This window comes from Gossypium arboreum, chromosome 7 (genome assembly GCF_025698485.1).
Source record: "Gossypium arboreum isolate Shixiya-1 chromosome 7, ASM2569848v2, whole genome shotgun sequence".
Classification (NCBI taxonomy): domain Eukaryota; kingdom Viridiplantae; phylum Streptophyta; class Magnoliopsida; order Malvales; family Malvaceae; genus Gossypium; species Gossypium arboreum.
This window is the reverse complement of record NC_069076.1, coordinates 102,825,957-102,841,069: the sequence shown is the minus strand read 5'-3', so window position 1 is coordinate 102,841,069 and position 15,113 is coordinate 102,825,957. Positions and strand designations below refer to the sequence as shown.

The 15,113-nt window shown below is 29.8% G+C and overlaps 2 protein-coding genes and 1 pseudogene across 2 annotated transcripts; all 3 read right to left on the bottom strand.

Moving 5' to 3' along the window:
* Positions 1–870: 870 nt before the first annotated feature.
* Positions 871–1,639, bottom strand: LOC108466675 (60S ribosomal protein L39-3-like). The gene is made up of 3 exons (XM_017767055.2): positions 1,488–1,639; positions 1,191–1,294; positions 871–1,068 (listed from the first exon to the last, which is right to left on the bottom strand). The coding sequence occupies exons 1-3, from the start codon at positions 1,488–1,490 to the stop codon at positions 1,020–1,022; spliced, it is 156 nt and encodes a 51-aa protein (XP_017622544.1). The 5' UTR covers positions 1,491–1,639; the 3' UTR covers positions 871–1,019.
* A 1,646-nt stretch (positions 1,640–3,285) lies between these two features.
* On the bottom strand, positions 3,286–5,037 carry LOC108466664 (class V chitinase CHIT5b-like). The gene is made up of 2 exons (XM_017767046.2): positions 3,828–5,037; positions 3,286–3,507 (listed from the first exon to the last, which is right to left on the bottom strand). The coding sequence occupies exons 1-2, from the start codon at positions 4,939–4,941 to the stop codon at positions 3,479–3,481; spliced, it is 1,143 nt and encodes a 380-aa protein (XP_017622535.2). The 5' UTR covers positions 4,942–5,037; the 3' UTR covers positions 3,286–3,478.
* Positions 5,038–8,672: 3,635 nt separating this feature from the next.
* On the bottom strand, positions 8,673–11,405 carry LOC108484386 (class V chitinase-like; annotated as a pseudogene).
* Positions 11,406–15,113: the final 3,708 nt, after the last annotated feature.

Below are 15,113 nucleotides of genomic sequence, written 5' to 3'. Positions count from 1 at the left end.
TATCTATAAAAATAATTAGAAAACATATAAAAATATTTTTAACCAATTTGATTCAATTCAACTACTATTTTTAATAATCAATTCAATTTTTATGAATATAAATTAATCTAATATTTTTATCATAAAGATATTTTTATAAATTAATCTATTTTGATAATCAATTCAATTTTCATGCATATAAATTAATCTAATATTTTTATCATAAAGATTCATAATACTAAATTTATTAAATTTTAACATACTAAAAGTAGACATGCATTGTCCATGCAAAAGATATAGATGATTGTTAAGAAAGAAGAGATGTTCACTTGGCAAACGTGCTTGACTTTTTCATTTCATCAGATACAAATTAATTAGACAGCAGAGGAGAGCAGCCGCTCCTTTATTACTAACCCATTACCGATTCTAATCGGTAAAAATATCGTAAAAATTTTATATCAATAATTAAATTGTATTTTATTTTTTTATACAAAATATGATAAACTAATCCTTTTACATAAATTAAAAAAATTAATATTTTCATTAAAATTTTCATTGATTTCAACTACTAAAATTTAATATTTATATGTATTTGTCAGACCAAATCAATTTTATTTTTAATAAGAAAATTGACTTTTCTATTTGATCTAATTAATAAAAATAAATTGATATTTTAGTTCTCCAATGACACTACACAAATTTAATGCATACATCACTTGAGAAACTAAGCTCTAATCATTTCAAATTTACTTCATTCATTCATGGATAATACTGCAAAAATTGTCAATACTCTCAAATCTCAATCACATACAGATCATCCAACAGAGAATGCAATAGCTTAACATAGCAACCAGAAAAGCACTCAAATCAAGATAACTCAAAAAGCAAACATTAGCTAAACCAAAATCATGAATTCAAATACTGCCAATAATTTCATCAATATCTCTTCCTAATAATATTAATCCCACATAAATAAAATTCAGCAAAATTACTTGGGAAAAACAAAATTAAACTCTTTAATCTAAAGAACCCCATCGAGCTTAGAACCCTAGCTTGGTACGGCGCCAGTGCCGTCGCTTGGCGTTGTACCTGCACACCAAAACCAAAAATCGAAACAACCCATTAATAAATGCTCCAAAAATACCAATAAAACGAAAGAAAAACAACGGATTTGTAAACATATCCAAGAAAATGAAGAAAAATATATTGACCTGATGGTGTTATCTGTGCGCATACGAATCCAATAAGGGATGGGCCTGTTTTGCCTCATCTTCTTGGCCAGCTTCTTCTTGATCATGAAGGTTTTGTGTGAAGGCTGTCATATCAAAATAAACCATTCAAAAACAAAAATTTCAGATACCTATCTTTCAGAACTCTTTAACATTCTTTGCATATAAAAAGAGATAAAAACCGACCATTTTTCCAGATGAAAAAGAAATAAAGAAATTCAAGCTTCAAATAAATGAAGATTATAAAGAAGGGAAAACAAAAAGAGGAAGGAGATTTACCATGTTTGAAAGGTTGGGGATGCGGCGCTAGGTCTTGATGTTGCAGAGTTACGAGCGTTTCGGAGACACAGCTCTGGGAATTTCAGGGTTTAGCCTTTTGTGGACATTTATTAATGAATTCCGGCCCAATTTAAGCTACTTTTGCCATATATATGGGCCACTTATATTCATTCTTTAGGTCTTCTCCACTTGAAGCACTTCAAATTGCAAGTTTGATCAAAAAGTTTAGACAAAAATTTTAAATTCAAAAAAATATGAGTTAATAATATAAGTTGGGATTAAGCTCGGCTTATTTTTAATATTATAATATATATTTTGTGTATAATTAAAGTTTACATTATAATTTAAGGAGGACGGACTTGAATCTTAAATCTTAAAATATCAATATTGGTAATATATTATTTTATTTTTATATATTAAGTCACATAAAAATTAGATTTTATAATAATATATATAATATTATAATATAATTTCACCCAAAAAAATATACGTTTTCTTAAAAACCATAAATTAAAATTAAACTAAATATAGCATAAATTATTTTTAAAAATTTATAAATAGTGGAATCAAAAGAGGTGTTTAGGTGAAGCTCGAAATGTGGTATTTGGTAAAATGTCTTCATGGTGGTCCTTAAACTAATAGGTATTATCAGATTCGTATGCTTGCATAGATTAATTACAGTCTTCTTAAATCTAATTAAGCTTAGATGAAGTTGAGATCACAAATGATAGTGGAGATGTGGTATAGCTCAAAGTCTATGGCAAATTGACGTGTATCAGTAACAAAGCGAAAAAGGTGAACATTGTGAAGCAGAAGTGTTGACTCCACTTAAAAAAATTACTATACTTGAACAAAATCAAAAGAACTTGTGCCAAATCCAAGAGATGTGAGCCTATTTCTTACAAATGGATATACAAAGATAAAAGTGTTGCATAGATGGACCGTTTAAGAGGTGTAAAGTTTGTTTGGTAGCTTGAGAATTCTTTCAACAATATGAACTAAACTACGATGAAATGTTTAGTCTAATGGTAAAGCTTATGACAATGAGAGTCTTATAGCACCTACAAGTAGAAAAGATTGGAACTTATGGTAGATGGACGTGAATAATGCACTTTCACATCGACAATTAGATCAAGAAACCCACATGAATCAACCCATGGGCTTTTAAACTAAGATCACTCTGAATGAGTATGCGAGTTATGGGAGGCGCTTTATATGTTAAAGTAAAAAATGAGAGCTTGGTATGTTAAGATTGCTAAATGTCTTACTTATAGTGATTATTCGGTGACACTTGCAAATTTTAGTTTGCTTGACATTGACAAAACTAATGAAGGGTATCTTGCTATTGTTCTAGTATACATGGATGATTTAATCAACAAGAGATTGTGAAAAAAAAAATATCCAAATGAGAAATTATTAATTCACTTTTAGATGAATCAACTTAGACAAGTATTTTTTTTGATCTAGAGGTTGATTGTATTTAAAAAGGAATCTTCTCTATCAGCAAAAATATTTCAAAGATCTATTGAAGAAGCTTGGAATGTTTAAGTTCAAGCCAATTTCAATGCTAATGGAGCCACATACTAAAAAGGACAGTTCATAAAGGAAAGGATTTGGAAGATGCAACAATATAATCTACTTAACTTTAACAAGATTCGATATTTTTTATGTAGTTAACGTGTGATGAGTCGATCTATACAAAGTCCAATAAAGTCTCATTTGAAAACATTTTAACTAATTTTAACATATGTGAAAATCATACTGAGCTATGATGTTTCGTACAAGAAATACGAAGATGTTTTATACAAGAAATGCGAAGATTGCAAGCTTGTTGGCTAGTGTTTTATTATTTCCATTTTGAAAGATACAAATAAAAAGAGATCAGGTTTCACATTGAATCAGCATTAACTTAAAATCAATCTTCCAATCGCCATTTATAGATCTCTCTGCCTGCGGTCTACTTAGCACTACTACTACTTGCCCCATATTGCTCATTCACCAACAGCCCACGCTCTTGAAGCTGCAAAAACATCAAAGCATAGACTGAATCTTAATTAAATCATGTCGTAGGTTTAAGCGAAATGAATTGTTAATAGATTCATAAGTGAATCCAAAGGCCCTTATGAACCACAAGGCGTGAAGTGAAAAACATTAAAAATAAATTTAAAAAGTTAAATAATAATTAAATTTGATTATAATTATTTGTAATTATATAGGTGCTTAATATTTAGATAAGTACGGTTTCAATCCTATTAAATTAAGTATAATTAAAGCACTTAATCACACTATCTAATTCTTACAGACAAATTAAGTAGAGAAAGAATAAAATGTGAGTGTTACCGTATCTAGAGATTTTCCACTCGCTATCGTAGCCAATAGCCCAAAAGAAATAGCCACGAATCCTAAGTGCCTGGGCGAACCCAACCTTCAAGGTTGCTGATACAGAATCATCGTACCCAATCCACACTGAACCCGCATATGAATATGTGGAAACAGTTTCCATGTCATGTTCTATTTTGGCTCCATTCTTCTTGTTGAACTCCTCAATCTCCACATTCGTAAGCACCCCAACATCTCCTGGACCCACACTAACCGCAGCCGACCCGATCTCATGCGAATTCGGATCCTTTAGCACCCATGTCTTCCCATAAAGTGGCAAACCCATCACCAGCCTGCTCCTAAACAGACCAGCTTTGACCCATGACCTAAGCCCATAACTAGTGCTTATGTTGCTGTTTGGGTCATAAAGTGCTGCATGAGCCCCTGTCGCTGATGTGTCCCAGCTTCCATGATAATCGTAACACATTGCGTTTATCCAATCCAAGTTTTGATTAATCGACCGTACTGGGAATTTTCTATACACTTCATCCAAGAAAAAGTCTACCGAGAAGTAAACCGCCGCCGTGAGAAGTAGCGGAGCACGGTGGGTTTTTCTAGCCTCGTAGTTGATAGCTCGTCGCCAGTCCATAAACAAAACGCCCAAGTTTTGCATATCTGTTGGGTTTTCAGGGAATTCCCAATCCAAATCCATCCCATCGAAATCAAGTCTTCGGGCAGTCTCTATAGCTGAATTTATAAAGGTTTGACGTGACTTTTCATTTGAAGCCATGCGAGCAAAGAGATGAGAATCAGTACCTCCGCCGCCGATGGAGTAAAGGGTTTTTACCGGTGGATTCTTGCGGCGGAGGGTGGTGGTAAAATTCGAAAGCTCTAGAGCTGTTGAAGTTGAGATTTCGAATTTGTAGGTGTCAGTTGGCATGAGAAAAGCGTAGTAAATATGAGTAAACAAGGTTGTATCTATGGCTGATGGCGGGAACGTCGTCCATGAAGGCCAATAAGCTGCTTTGACAGCCGGTGGCGACGCCATTACTACTCTTGTAGATATAGGTATGGTTAAGGAAAGAGTGAGAACGGCAAGGTGCTGAAAATATGTGATAGAGCCTCCTGCCATCATTGCAAGAGGAAGGTGTCATATGATTGTTATCAAGATTCTCCAATCACATATATATTGCAATCAGTGGGTAGCCAATAGTCTGTCAGAAGATAATTTGATTAAGTTTTTTGTTTCTGTGTTTTGACAGAAATTCTTAAATAATATTAAAAAATGAATTAAAACAAATATATTTGTAGAATTTAAAAATTCGAAATAAACATAATAAAAATAATTTATAATTATAATTATAATATAAAATGAAAAATAATTTAATTTTAGCCAATAATATAGAGAAGTTGAAACATAAACCATTTCTAATAATCTTTGGATATAACACTAAAATTTGTTATAGAATTGATTTTTTATGTTTTACTTTTCACTCTTTATGATAATTTTCATCTATAATAGTAACGTACATAAAATATGAAGTATATATTTTACTAAATTAATGTTCTATAAAAGTTTCATATTTCAAATTTTAGTAAATTTCATTATATTCCTAAGCGAATTAAAAAAATCTTAATAAAAATATTATTTTAATAAAATATTTAAATTTTATATAAAAATATATTAATTATATTTTTAAACGAAAAGATTTTTAATAAATGGAATAACTTCATTTTAAATTTTATTAATGATATAATCTAAATCTCTCTTATTAATAATAATATATTTAATATATTATAATTTTTTAAACTAAAAATTAAAATATAATTTAAATTTAAATATTTTTATAAATATCTTAAATACTATCGTTAATATAATAATATTTTTTATAATATTCAAAATTTTGATATACAAAGAGGTTGACTAGGACCATTCTATAAATGGTGGGTTGGGTGAAAGTCAACTCTCTAGAAGAACAATTTTGTTTTAGAAAAGAAATTGGGTATGCTTTAAGGAAGGTTAAAAGATAATAAATTAATCATTGAGTATTAAGTAAGGTGATGGTAAAAGTTTTTTTTTTTTGCCTTAATTAGTGATTGATGATCCGATTTTTATTTTAAATATGAAGAAATTTTAAAATTTATTATCAACATCTACCCTATTAATAGATTTATAAAAATATAAAAATTAATTATTAAATTCATCAAAGTAAATATATAAATAAATAAAAACAGTGTATTAGGTGACATTCAAAACAACACACAAATATACATGAGCAATAATGGTGTGTTTGGAGGTTTACATAATGGAGTTTTGTGGTGGGCTGGACATGAATGAAAAGACAAGTGGGTATCGCACTCTTATTTAGGTAAAGCATAACCAAAGAAGGCGGCCACATACCAACAACTTGCCTCTCATCAAAATCTCTTATTTAATGTGCATAAATTCAATATCTCTTCTTCAATGCAGTTAACATATAATTTTTCAACTTTTTAATATATATTGTACGGCTTACCCATTTGATTTTTCAACCTCGTGAAAATCATTTATTCAAAGAAATATAATTTTACGTTTATTACTCCAAATAAAAATATAATATTTAAAAATATTAATTATTAAATATGTAAAATGACATGTAACACATGTGACATTAGATATTTTATGAAAATTTGTAATAAAAAATTGTAGAATCTAATTAAAATTTTAAAATTTTCAAAAGTTTAATATTAATTTTAAAACTTTTGGGATGTAATTAAAATTTTCAAAAATTTTAAAAGTATAACTAAAAGTTTCAAAAATTTTGAGAAGGCAAGACCCTCCGAAGCCATAATATAATGAGGACTCACCCTGCATATAGCTACTTTTTAAAGAGAATAAAAAATACATTAACAATGCACTAAATGCTAATTCTTTAAAATTTAAAAATAGATAATATTTTATGAAACATATAACTAATATTTTCATTTGGCTTATTGAAAATATTTTTATATGTTTTGACTTTATTTTAATTTTTTGACTTTATATTAATTTAATCCTTAATTTTTGAAGTGTTGCATTTATATTAGAAAATTGCTTGGTAAATTAGTAAATATGAGTATTGGATATAATTACGTTGTTTCATAAGAGTAAATATTAATTTTAAAATATTATTTAATTTTAATTTTAATCTTATTAATATAATATTTTAGATTAATATCTCATTTTTAAATGATAATTTATGTGATAAATAGCTATCTACCTCATTCAATACTTTTTGTTGAAAATTTATATATTAAATAAAATATTAAAATAACTATCAAATATATTTAATATTACAAATTTAAAATATTAAATGTTGAAAATTTTCATTAAATTTAATGGTTTATTAGTAAAGCTTATAACTGTTTCCAGATATGATAATAGAAGGAAACTATTGTAAAACAAATGAAGTGTGATAATTCGTGGACTCACTATGACTCACTATTAATTTTCTTTTGATTGGATTAGTTTAGTATTGCTGGTAGAAAAGTTTGGTCATTACATGAGTTAAAGAGGATCGAATCAGGATGTAGTTAGGGTTTGACACTTTTAAAAATAAAAATTTTTATTTAGTTTTTTTAAAATTTTAAATTAGTAAAAGTAAAATTGTACTTTATTCTCTTAAAAATTATAATATTTCGATTTAATCCTTTAAAAGTTATAAAGATATAGACTATTAAAATAGTGAAATTATATTTTTACTATCGTAAAAATTATAATTTAATTTTGGACCCTAAAAATTTCTAACTTCGCCCATGAATCGAATTGACTTAAGAGAACGAATCAAATCAAATAAGAACAATTAAAGTCAATGAATAAAGTGACAGTTAATGGTCAAGTTATGACTAACGATTGTCCTAAGTTGACTGATGCGTTAGGGAAGGTGTCTGTGCATAGGCGATGTCTAAGGGAGGAAAATGTAATTTAGTCGATTGAATTTCAGAGTGTTACAATAGTTATCGAAGTAATTTAGTCGATTAGTTATCAATTATTATACCATTAAAATATAATTTTTAAATATACTTATAAAAGTAAAAATAAAAATAAAATTATTCAACGCGTCTCAATCAAATAGCCAATGAGTAAATGGAACCAAATCTATCATTTCAAAAATAAGGGTTTGCAGAGATTATTTGATAATGCTGTTTGATCATGAACTTATGAATCATTTATAATCTGCACACGAAATTAAAAACCCTAATACTAAGCTTTTCATGGCTTAATGGTGATCTCTAAATTCTAACTTTACTAATATTAAAATTTATTTTCGAGTAAGGTAAGTAAAATCCATAAAACATTTCTAAAATAGTATAAAAACAACCATCCAATGATTTTCCCAATTCGTATAATTCCATAAAACATTTTTCATGGCAAATTGCAATTTGGCAACTTCCATAACACAAATTTTCAACGAAAGTGAACAATTAAAACTCTATTTTTTGTTAATGTGGAAGTTAGGAGAGAAAAATCTCAAACTTACGAATGAAACACGAACAACAACTCGAATAGAAAAATGAAGCAATAGGACAAAGCTTCAAGGCGTGTATAAAGCCATTATTTTTAAGGTTTTATTCTCCCCCACCTATATTTGGCGTGCAAATGAGTTTCAAGTAAATGGATCTCAGGGATATAATGAAACCCGATGATTTTTTCTATTTTACACTGACGAAAATAATTCACTAAGCACTAAGTAGAGCATAAAACGAAAAAATAGTTTTTATAAATAATTTAATTCTTTATAGAACAATCTAAGAATAGTAGAAGATTGAGGACAAATAGAAAAAACTTTTAAATTTTTTTGATATATTTTTCAAATGAAATCCTATTGCTATTTATAAGAATTCTCATATATAAAGACATTACTTTCTATAGGTGTTTTTTTTTAATAAACACATATATAAAATAGACATAATTAATAGACATATATTCAAAGTATAGTAAAGTTGAAATCGTATTTGATGAGAACAAATTTTCTTAGCCACCAAAGTCATCGACCAACCACTTCTGATATGGTCGAATCATCGATTGAACATATTTCAAGTTTCACATTCGATCTCTTTAGTTCATCATTTTCATTGGTTCTTTTTGAGAAAGCAGGTCTTTTCGGGTTGGCCATCGGTGTGGTTTCATTTCTAAGCATCGACGACACTTGCAACATGGTAGGCCTGTCATTGGCATTTTCCTGCACACATAACAAAGCTATTTGCATGCATCTCAATAACGTGCATGATGAATTTGTGTCATCCAGTGTGGGATCCATGAATTCCATGCCTTTCTCTTGTATCCATAGTTCATATGCCTGAGTTTTATTCAAACATTATATTCAATTATCTTCACAACTTAATGATTGAAAAAGGGTATAGAGATCATGTTGAGACTTACGAATTCAAGAAGACTTAAATTTTCATGTAATCCATATAAACATGCAGTCTTTTGTCCACTTATGATCTGAAGAAGTAGGACCCCGAAACTATATACATCTGATTTGATGGAGTATAAACCCTTTTTAACATATTCAGGAGGAACATAACCACTGCAAAAGCAAAACAAATTGTCAATGTCCACACTCAGTTTTCGTATTCTCAGAATTAACTTACTATGTGCCGACAAGGCGGTTTGTGTTGGCTTCAACTTCATCTTTAAAGAAAATTCTAGCCATTCCGAAATCTGATATCTTGGGCTTCATTGCTTCATCTAGTAAAATGTTGCTAGCTTTTAAATCTCTATGAATAATTTTCAATCTTGAGTATTCTTGAAGATATAGAAGCCCTTGAGTAACTCCTTCAATAATTTCAACACGTTTTTCCCAATCCAACATGTACCGTTTTATTGGATCTGTAGACAATGAAACATTCATCATAAATGAAATTAAGATAAGATTTAACCAGTTATTGTTCAACCAGTAATTCAATTGCTTATCGATTAACTATAAATTACCATAAAGGTAGTAATCCAAACTCTTATTTGGCATAAACTCATAGACCAGCATACGTTCTTCTCTCTCAATGCAGAATCCCAAAACTCTAACAAGGTTTACATGCTGCAGTTTTGCTGTTAGCATGACCTCATTCTTAAACTCCTCAAATCCTTGTGTAGATGTTTTCGAAAGTTTCTTTACTGCTATCTCCCGTCCATCTGATGTTTATTTCTATGGCCTCTTTAGCTTATAGTTTTTCTTAGTTAACTAATTCCCTTTCTTTTCTTTTTTTTTTTTGTCCTTCTCAAGCGGGCTTGGTGAGCTTCTCCTTCATTGTATTTTGATAAAAGTATCATGAAAACTCTTGTACTTGTCCAGTTTTCAAATATAGTAGTTATGATGAAAGAAATTGAATTGGTTGATAAAAGTGAAGCATACCTGCAGTTTGCGAAAGCAACCAGTTGTCATCATAGGGAACTTGCCACACAAAGTAGCCCAGCAGCTTCCTTTCCTTGGCAAAGGAAACTTTGACTTTGACAACCTCAACATCATCGAAACCAATCCAGGTGGTTCCTACGGTGCAGTAATTCACTACAAAAGTAGCATTATACACTAAATTGGCTCCATAACTTTGAATATAATTCCTTATATCCTTGTATGAGATTGCCCAGATTTTGATATAGCCGGCCCCGATGCTGGTGCGCCAATCGTGTTATCCCTGGGGTTGACTAGTGTCCACGCGTAGCCATACAAAGGCAAACCCAAAACCAACTTATTCGCTGGTAGTCCTCCATTAATCCATGATTCTATACCGAAATCTGTATTGCGATTTCTGGTTGGGTCATATAGTGCTGCATGAGCTCTCGTGAAGTTTTGCCATTTTGGCATGTACAAATCGAAGGCATTAACGTGTAACCAGTTCAAGTTCGTCCTCAATGAGTCTATTGGATAAGTAGACGACTCTGAATATTGAGAGTATGGAACTGCAGCCGTTAGTATCAACTTAGACTGACCCGTCTCTGAATCTATTGCAGCTCGCCATTCTTGGAAGAGAGCAGCCATATTGCTCATATCGGAGCTTGTGTTGGCTGAACCCCAGCTAAAGTCTAGGCCTTGGAAGCCATAAAGCCTAGCTGTTTTTATTGAGGAATCAATGAAAGATTTCCTATGGGACGAATTGCCATTGAAACTATGACTGAATGGTTTGCACTTCCTCCTCCAATCGATAAAAGCGTGGTGACTGATGGGTTTTTTTGTTTGACTGTGTTTGTGAAAGTAGAGAAGTGTTGGTCATCGGAAGAAGAAACGGAGAGCTGATAGGATGAGGCATTGATGTTAGCAAAAGCGCAAATAAGGTGTGTGAAAAGAGCTGAATTTATATCGGCAATGGGGAATTCAGAGCCGGAATACCATTAACCAGCTTGAATCCAGGTTTGTGCTCGTGATGGATTGAGTCCTAAAGAGAGAAAAATATAGAGAAGTATGATAAACTTGGGTACCATAACCATGGAGGAAAATTTCAGGGTGATGATTTCTTCGAGAGTTGATAATTAGATGTAGAATGGTTGGCAATGAATACATAAAATAAAACAGACAAATGTAATGCTGTCCCCACTCATACAAGACATAACTTTTTGACTTTGATTTGCTCAAATAATAATTAAGTTGAAGCAGGGTCAGGAATAACAATTCTTTTTATGATAAATAGATGCATTTTTCAAGTTTATTATTACGGGTAGTTCCTACAAAGGGTTGGACTAATTACGTATATAATACTTGAATTCTCAATGTAGATGCTATATAGATTGTTGTTATTTTTCAAAGATTACGAGTGTAATAGGAGCATCCGTCAACAAAAGGATCACCCTAAGATCATCATCTCATTACTATTGAGAACGAGTCAAATAAGATGATTCTATTTCTTAATCTTTTAGATTTTCTCCTAAAGAATCAATGTCGAAAAGATAATATATTTACATTTGAATTTTTTTATTTTTAAATTTTCAATATAAAAAATATTTTTAATTTATAAACCTTAAACCGAGAAATAATTATTAAAACCAACATAATCCAACTAATATAATTCGATTAAATTGTTTCCGTTAATTTGATTTTGAACTGGTTAGAAATTAGTTTAAATGTGTTATCCTACAAAATTTATATATATTTAAAATATTTATTTTAAATCTAAATTTAAATATATTATATATAAACTCAAATAATCTCTTTAAACCTCAAACTCAACCTAAAAGAAAAAGAGTTATAGTCACTTATATTTAAAATATTATATTATAATCACTTACGTTATCGTGTTGTAATATTTTAATTACTAAGTCATTAATTGCCATTAATAATGTAACGATTAGTGACGTAACACATTAAATATCATTTCAAACAAAATTTTAAATTAAATTATATAATTAATCCCTATATTTTTAATTTTTAACATTTAAAACCTAAAAGATAAGGGTTTATCTAAATTGTATTTTTGTCTTTTAAAAATTAATAAGTATATTCTTTTTTACGCTAAATTTTAAATTCTAAAATTTATAGTTCTACCTAGATTTTTAACACAAAATTCCTGAGCTCTACAAAAAGTGTGCTTCCAGCAATATTAAACTATTGGCAGGGAGGAATATTTTTAGTATTAAACGTGATGAAATTACGAGGAAAAAGAGCGTAAGACAGGATTTTTATGAATTTATGGTGTTTGTGGATTCCAGCTGAGTTGAATTAAGTAAAGAGTGGTTCAAATATACGAAAGACTTTTCGTATGAGAAAATATCTAGTACTACCAATGGACCCCCACCATTAATTCATAAAACTCCATCTTGAACAGTACGGGATGAAAGTCGCGTGGAGAGGATGGCAACAAGTCAAGAAGAAATTTAATTACGAAAATTGAGGATTTTTTTTATCAAAATAATATAAAAACAATTTAATTATGAAAATTTACGAAAATATAATTTTTTTTCTTGTATTTTAAGTATCATTAATGTGTCAGATAATACCACCCTAAATTTTATTCAACCAAAATGATATTTTTTGATTAAATAAAAAAAGAAGAAGCTAGTTTTGATTAAAGTAATGAAAGAGAAGAGAGATGTTTTGTGTTTTTACTAAGACAAGACGAATATTGCTTTTGTATTAAAAACTTTTTTTGAAGAACATGAATGGAGTGGGAGCCGGCAGAAAGAGTGAAATAAGGGAGAAGAGAGGAATCTTATTTTAAGGCTAAAATTGTTTTTTTTAATTAAGGAGTGTTGTGGATACATTGACGGTACTAAATAAAATTATTATTTTTAACGAAATAATTAACTAATGATTTAGAAAAATTTTAAAATAATATTGCTTGACACATTAACCACATCCAAAAATATTATAGAAATCACTTTACTTTTGTAAATAATCTACCATTTATATCAATTTCTTAATTAATTTTTATATTATTTTGAAAAAAGAAAACGAATACAGTCTTTTGAAATTCTTTTGATCCTCTCTTTAATCCTTATTGATAACTCTTATTTCAACCATCCAAATATCCTTGCAGCTCTCTGCCCTTTAGATGAACTGTCATGAATCATCACAATTTCCTCCTTGTATTAGCACAGTCCTATCTCTAAATCTTCAAATAAGAATTAAGATCACAATCTATCTCTTTTTTTCCTTTCAAAAATCCTTACTTAGATCACTCAATCTTTAGGTAAAAAAAAAACTAGTTCAATAAATTGAAATTTTGGAAAAAATAATGAGTGACTCTTTTTTTTTTTAATTCGTTTCACAATTCTTTTCTAGTTCTTTTTTGTTCTTTTCAATTCGTCAATATTTTAATTTAATATATAAAATTGAACTACTAGATTTATTAATTTTCGATTGAATCAATCAGTACTGTTGACAAGTTAATTATAAACATTTTCCAACAAGTTATTATCTTAGTGGCAAGACTTAGTGAGTTTCAAGTCCCATTAGTTTTAGAATTTGAACTTTATTTATGTAAACTCTTCCCGTTCTATAAATAATTGGATAATTTGTAATACTTGCTTTAGTAAAACCAAAATTGAAGTTATTGCAAAAGTCAATAATTTTGAGAATATTTTTTATATTATTTTAAAAACTTTTTGTTGAGGCCCAATTTTAGCCCAACTTAAACCAAAAAACTACCTACCCAAATAACCCCAAAATTCAATTAGACCCAAAACCAAAAAAAGCCTAGCCCAATACATTAAAAAAATCTACACAAAAAAAAAACTAGCCCCATGACCCTAGTGCCGCCCTTAACCTCTGACACCAGCTGCCATGGCAGCACCTCCACTTGCCCCACTTGCCTGCAACGGAAAAGACAAATAAATTAAAAAAAAATAATTTGTAAAATGATATATGAAGCCACAATCTCAATGTAATGAAAGGGGGAGGAAACGATTGTATTTTTGAAAGGGGGTTTTCTTTGGATACAAAAAAAAGAGAAGAATGTAAAAGCAAAAGGTTTTTAAACAAATCTGAATAAAAAAAACAGGGAGTATTGAAGAAGAAAAGATTCAAACGCTTTAAGGTTTTTATTTATTTTTCCTTTTTATTTTCATTTTTTTCTATACATATAAACATATTTTCTCTTCTTTTCTTTCAAAATAGTATATATATTTAGATATAAAAATATAAAAAAAATAATACCTTTTCAAATTCCAGCCACCGTGCGACAGCGACGAAGACAGCGGATGGCGTCGGTCCGGCGCCTGGGTACTGACCGGAGCTAGGCCGGATTCAAAGGGGGAGAGAGAGTTGAGAGCAAATCTTTTTTTTTTTTGAAAGGGGGGGTTAAAACGAAGGAATTAAAAATTTTGGGGTTTAAATAGGGGCTGATAAACGATGCCGTTTTGCTAGGCCCCCCAAACGCCCAAAACAGCGTCGTTTTGGGGGGCCGACCCGCGACCCGATCCGCTCCAGTTGAGGATCCGCGCTCTTTGTTATGGAAGGGCTAATAGCTCATTTAGCCCTTCCACTTTTTATTATTTTGAAATTAAACTTTTAATTATTCCTAATTTTGCCCTGTAAGTTATTTTGGCTTTCAATTCGACCCCCCTTGGTGCTGTGCATTTTGGGAGGATGGGATATTGCCCATTTCGGTCCTCCCTTGTTATCCGCGCGCCCAAATTGGTCATTTCCTTTGTATTTTTATTTCGAATTGGCCCCGAACGTTTACTTTAGGTTTAATTTAGTCATTTTTCTTATTATTTTCAATATTTTAATTAAATTAATTAATTAAATATATTATTATTATTATTATTATTATTATTATTATACTAACATATTATCATTATTATATTATTTTTACCTATTATTCTTTAAATACACTCATTTATTTTTATTTCTCACT

Bases quoted from the DNA above. Each gene is read 5' to 3' on its own strand.
- LOC108466664 (XM_017767046.2), bottom strand. From the start codon at position 4,941: ATGATGGCAGGAGGCTCTATCACATATTTTCAGCACCTTGCCGTTCTC. The intron at 3,508-3,827 runs GTAACACTCACA...ATGTTTTTGCAG, and splicing joins GTGGAAAATCTCTAGATACG to CTTCAAGAGCGTGGGCTGTT.
- LOC108466675 (XM_017767055.2), bottom strand. The intron at 1,069-1,190 runs GTCAATATATTT...TTTGGTGTGCAG, and splicing joins CGCACAGATAACACCATCAG to GTACAACGCCAAGCGACGGC.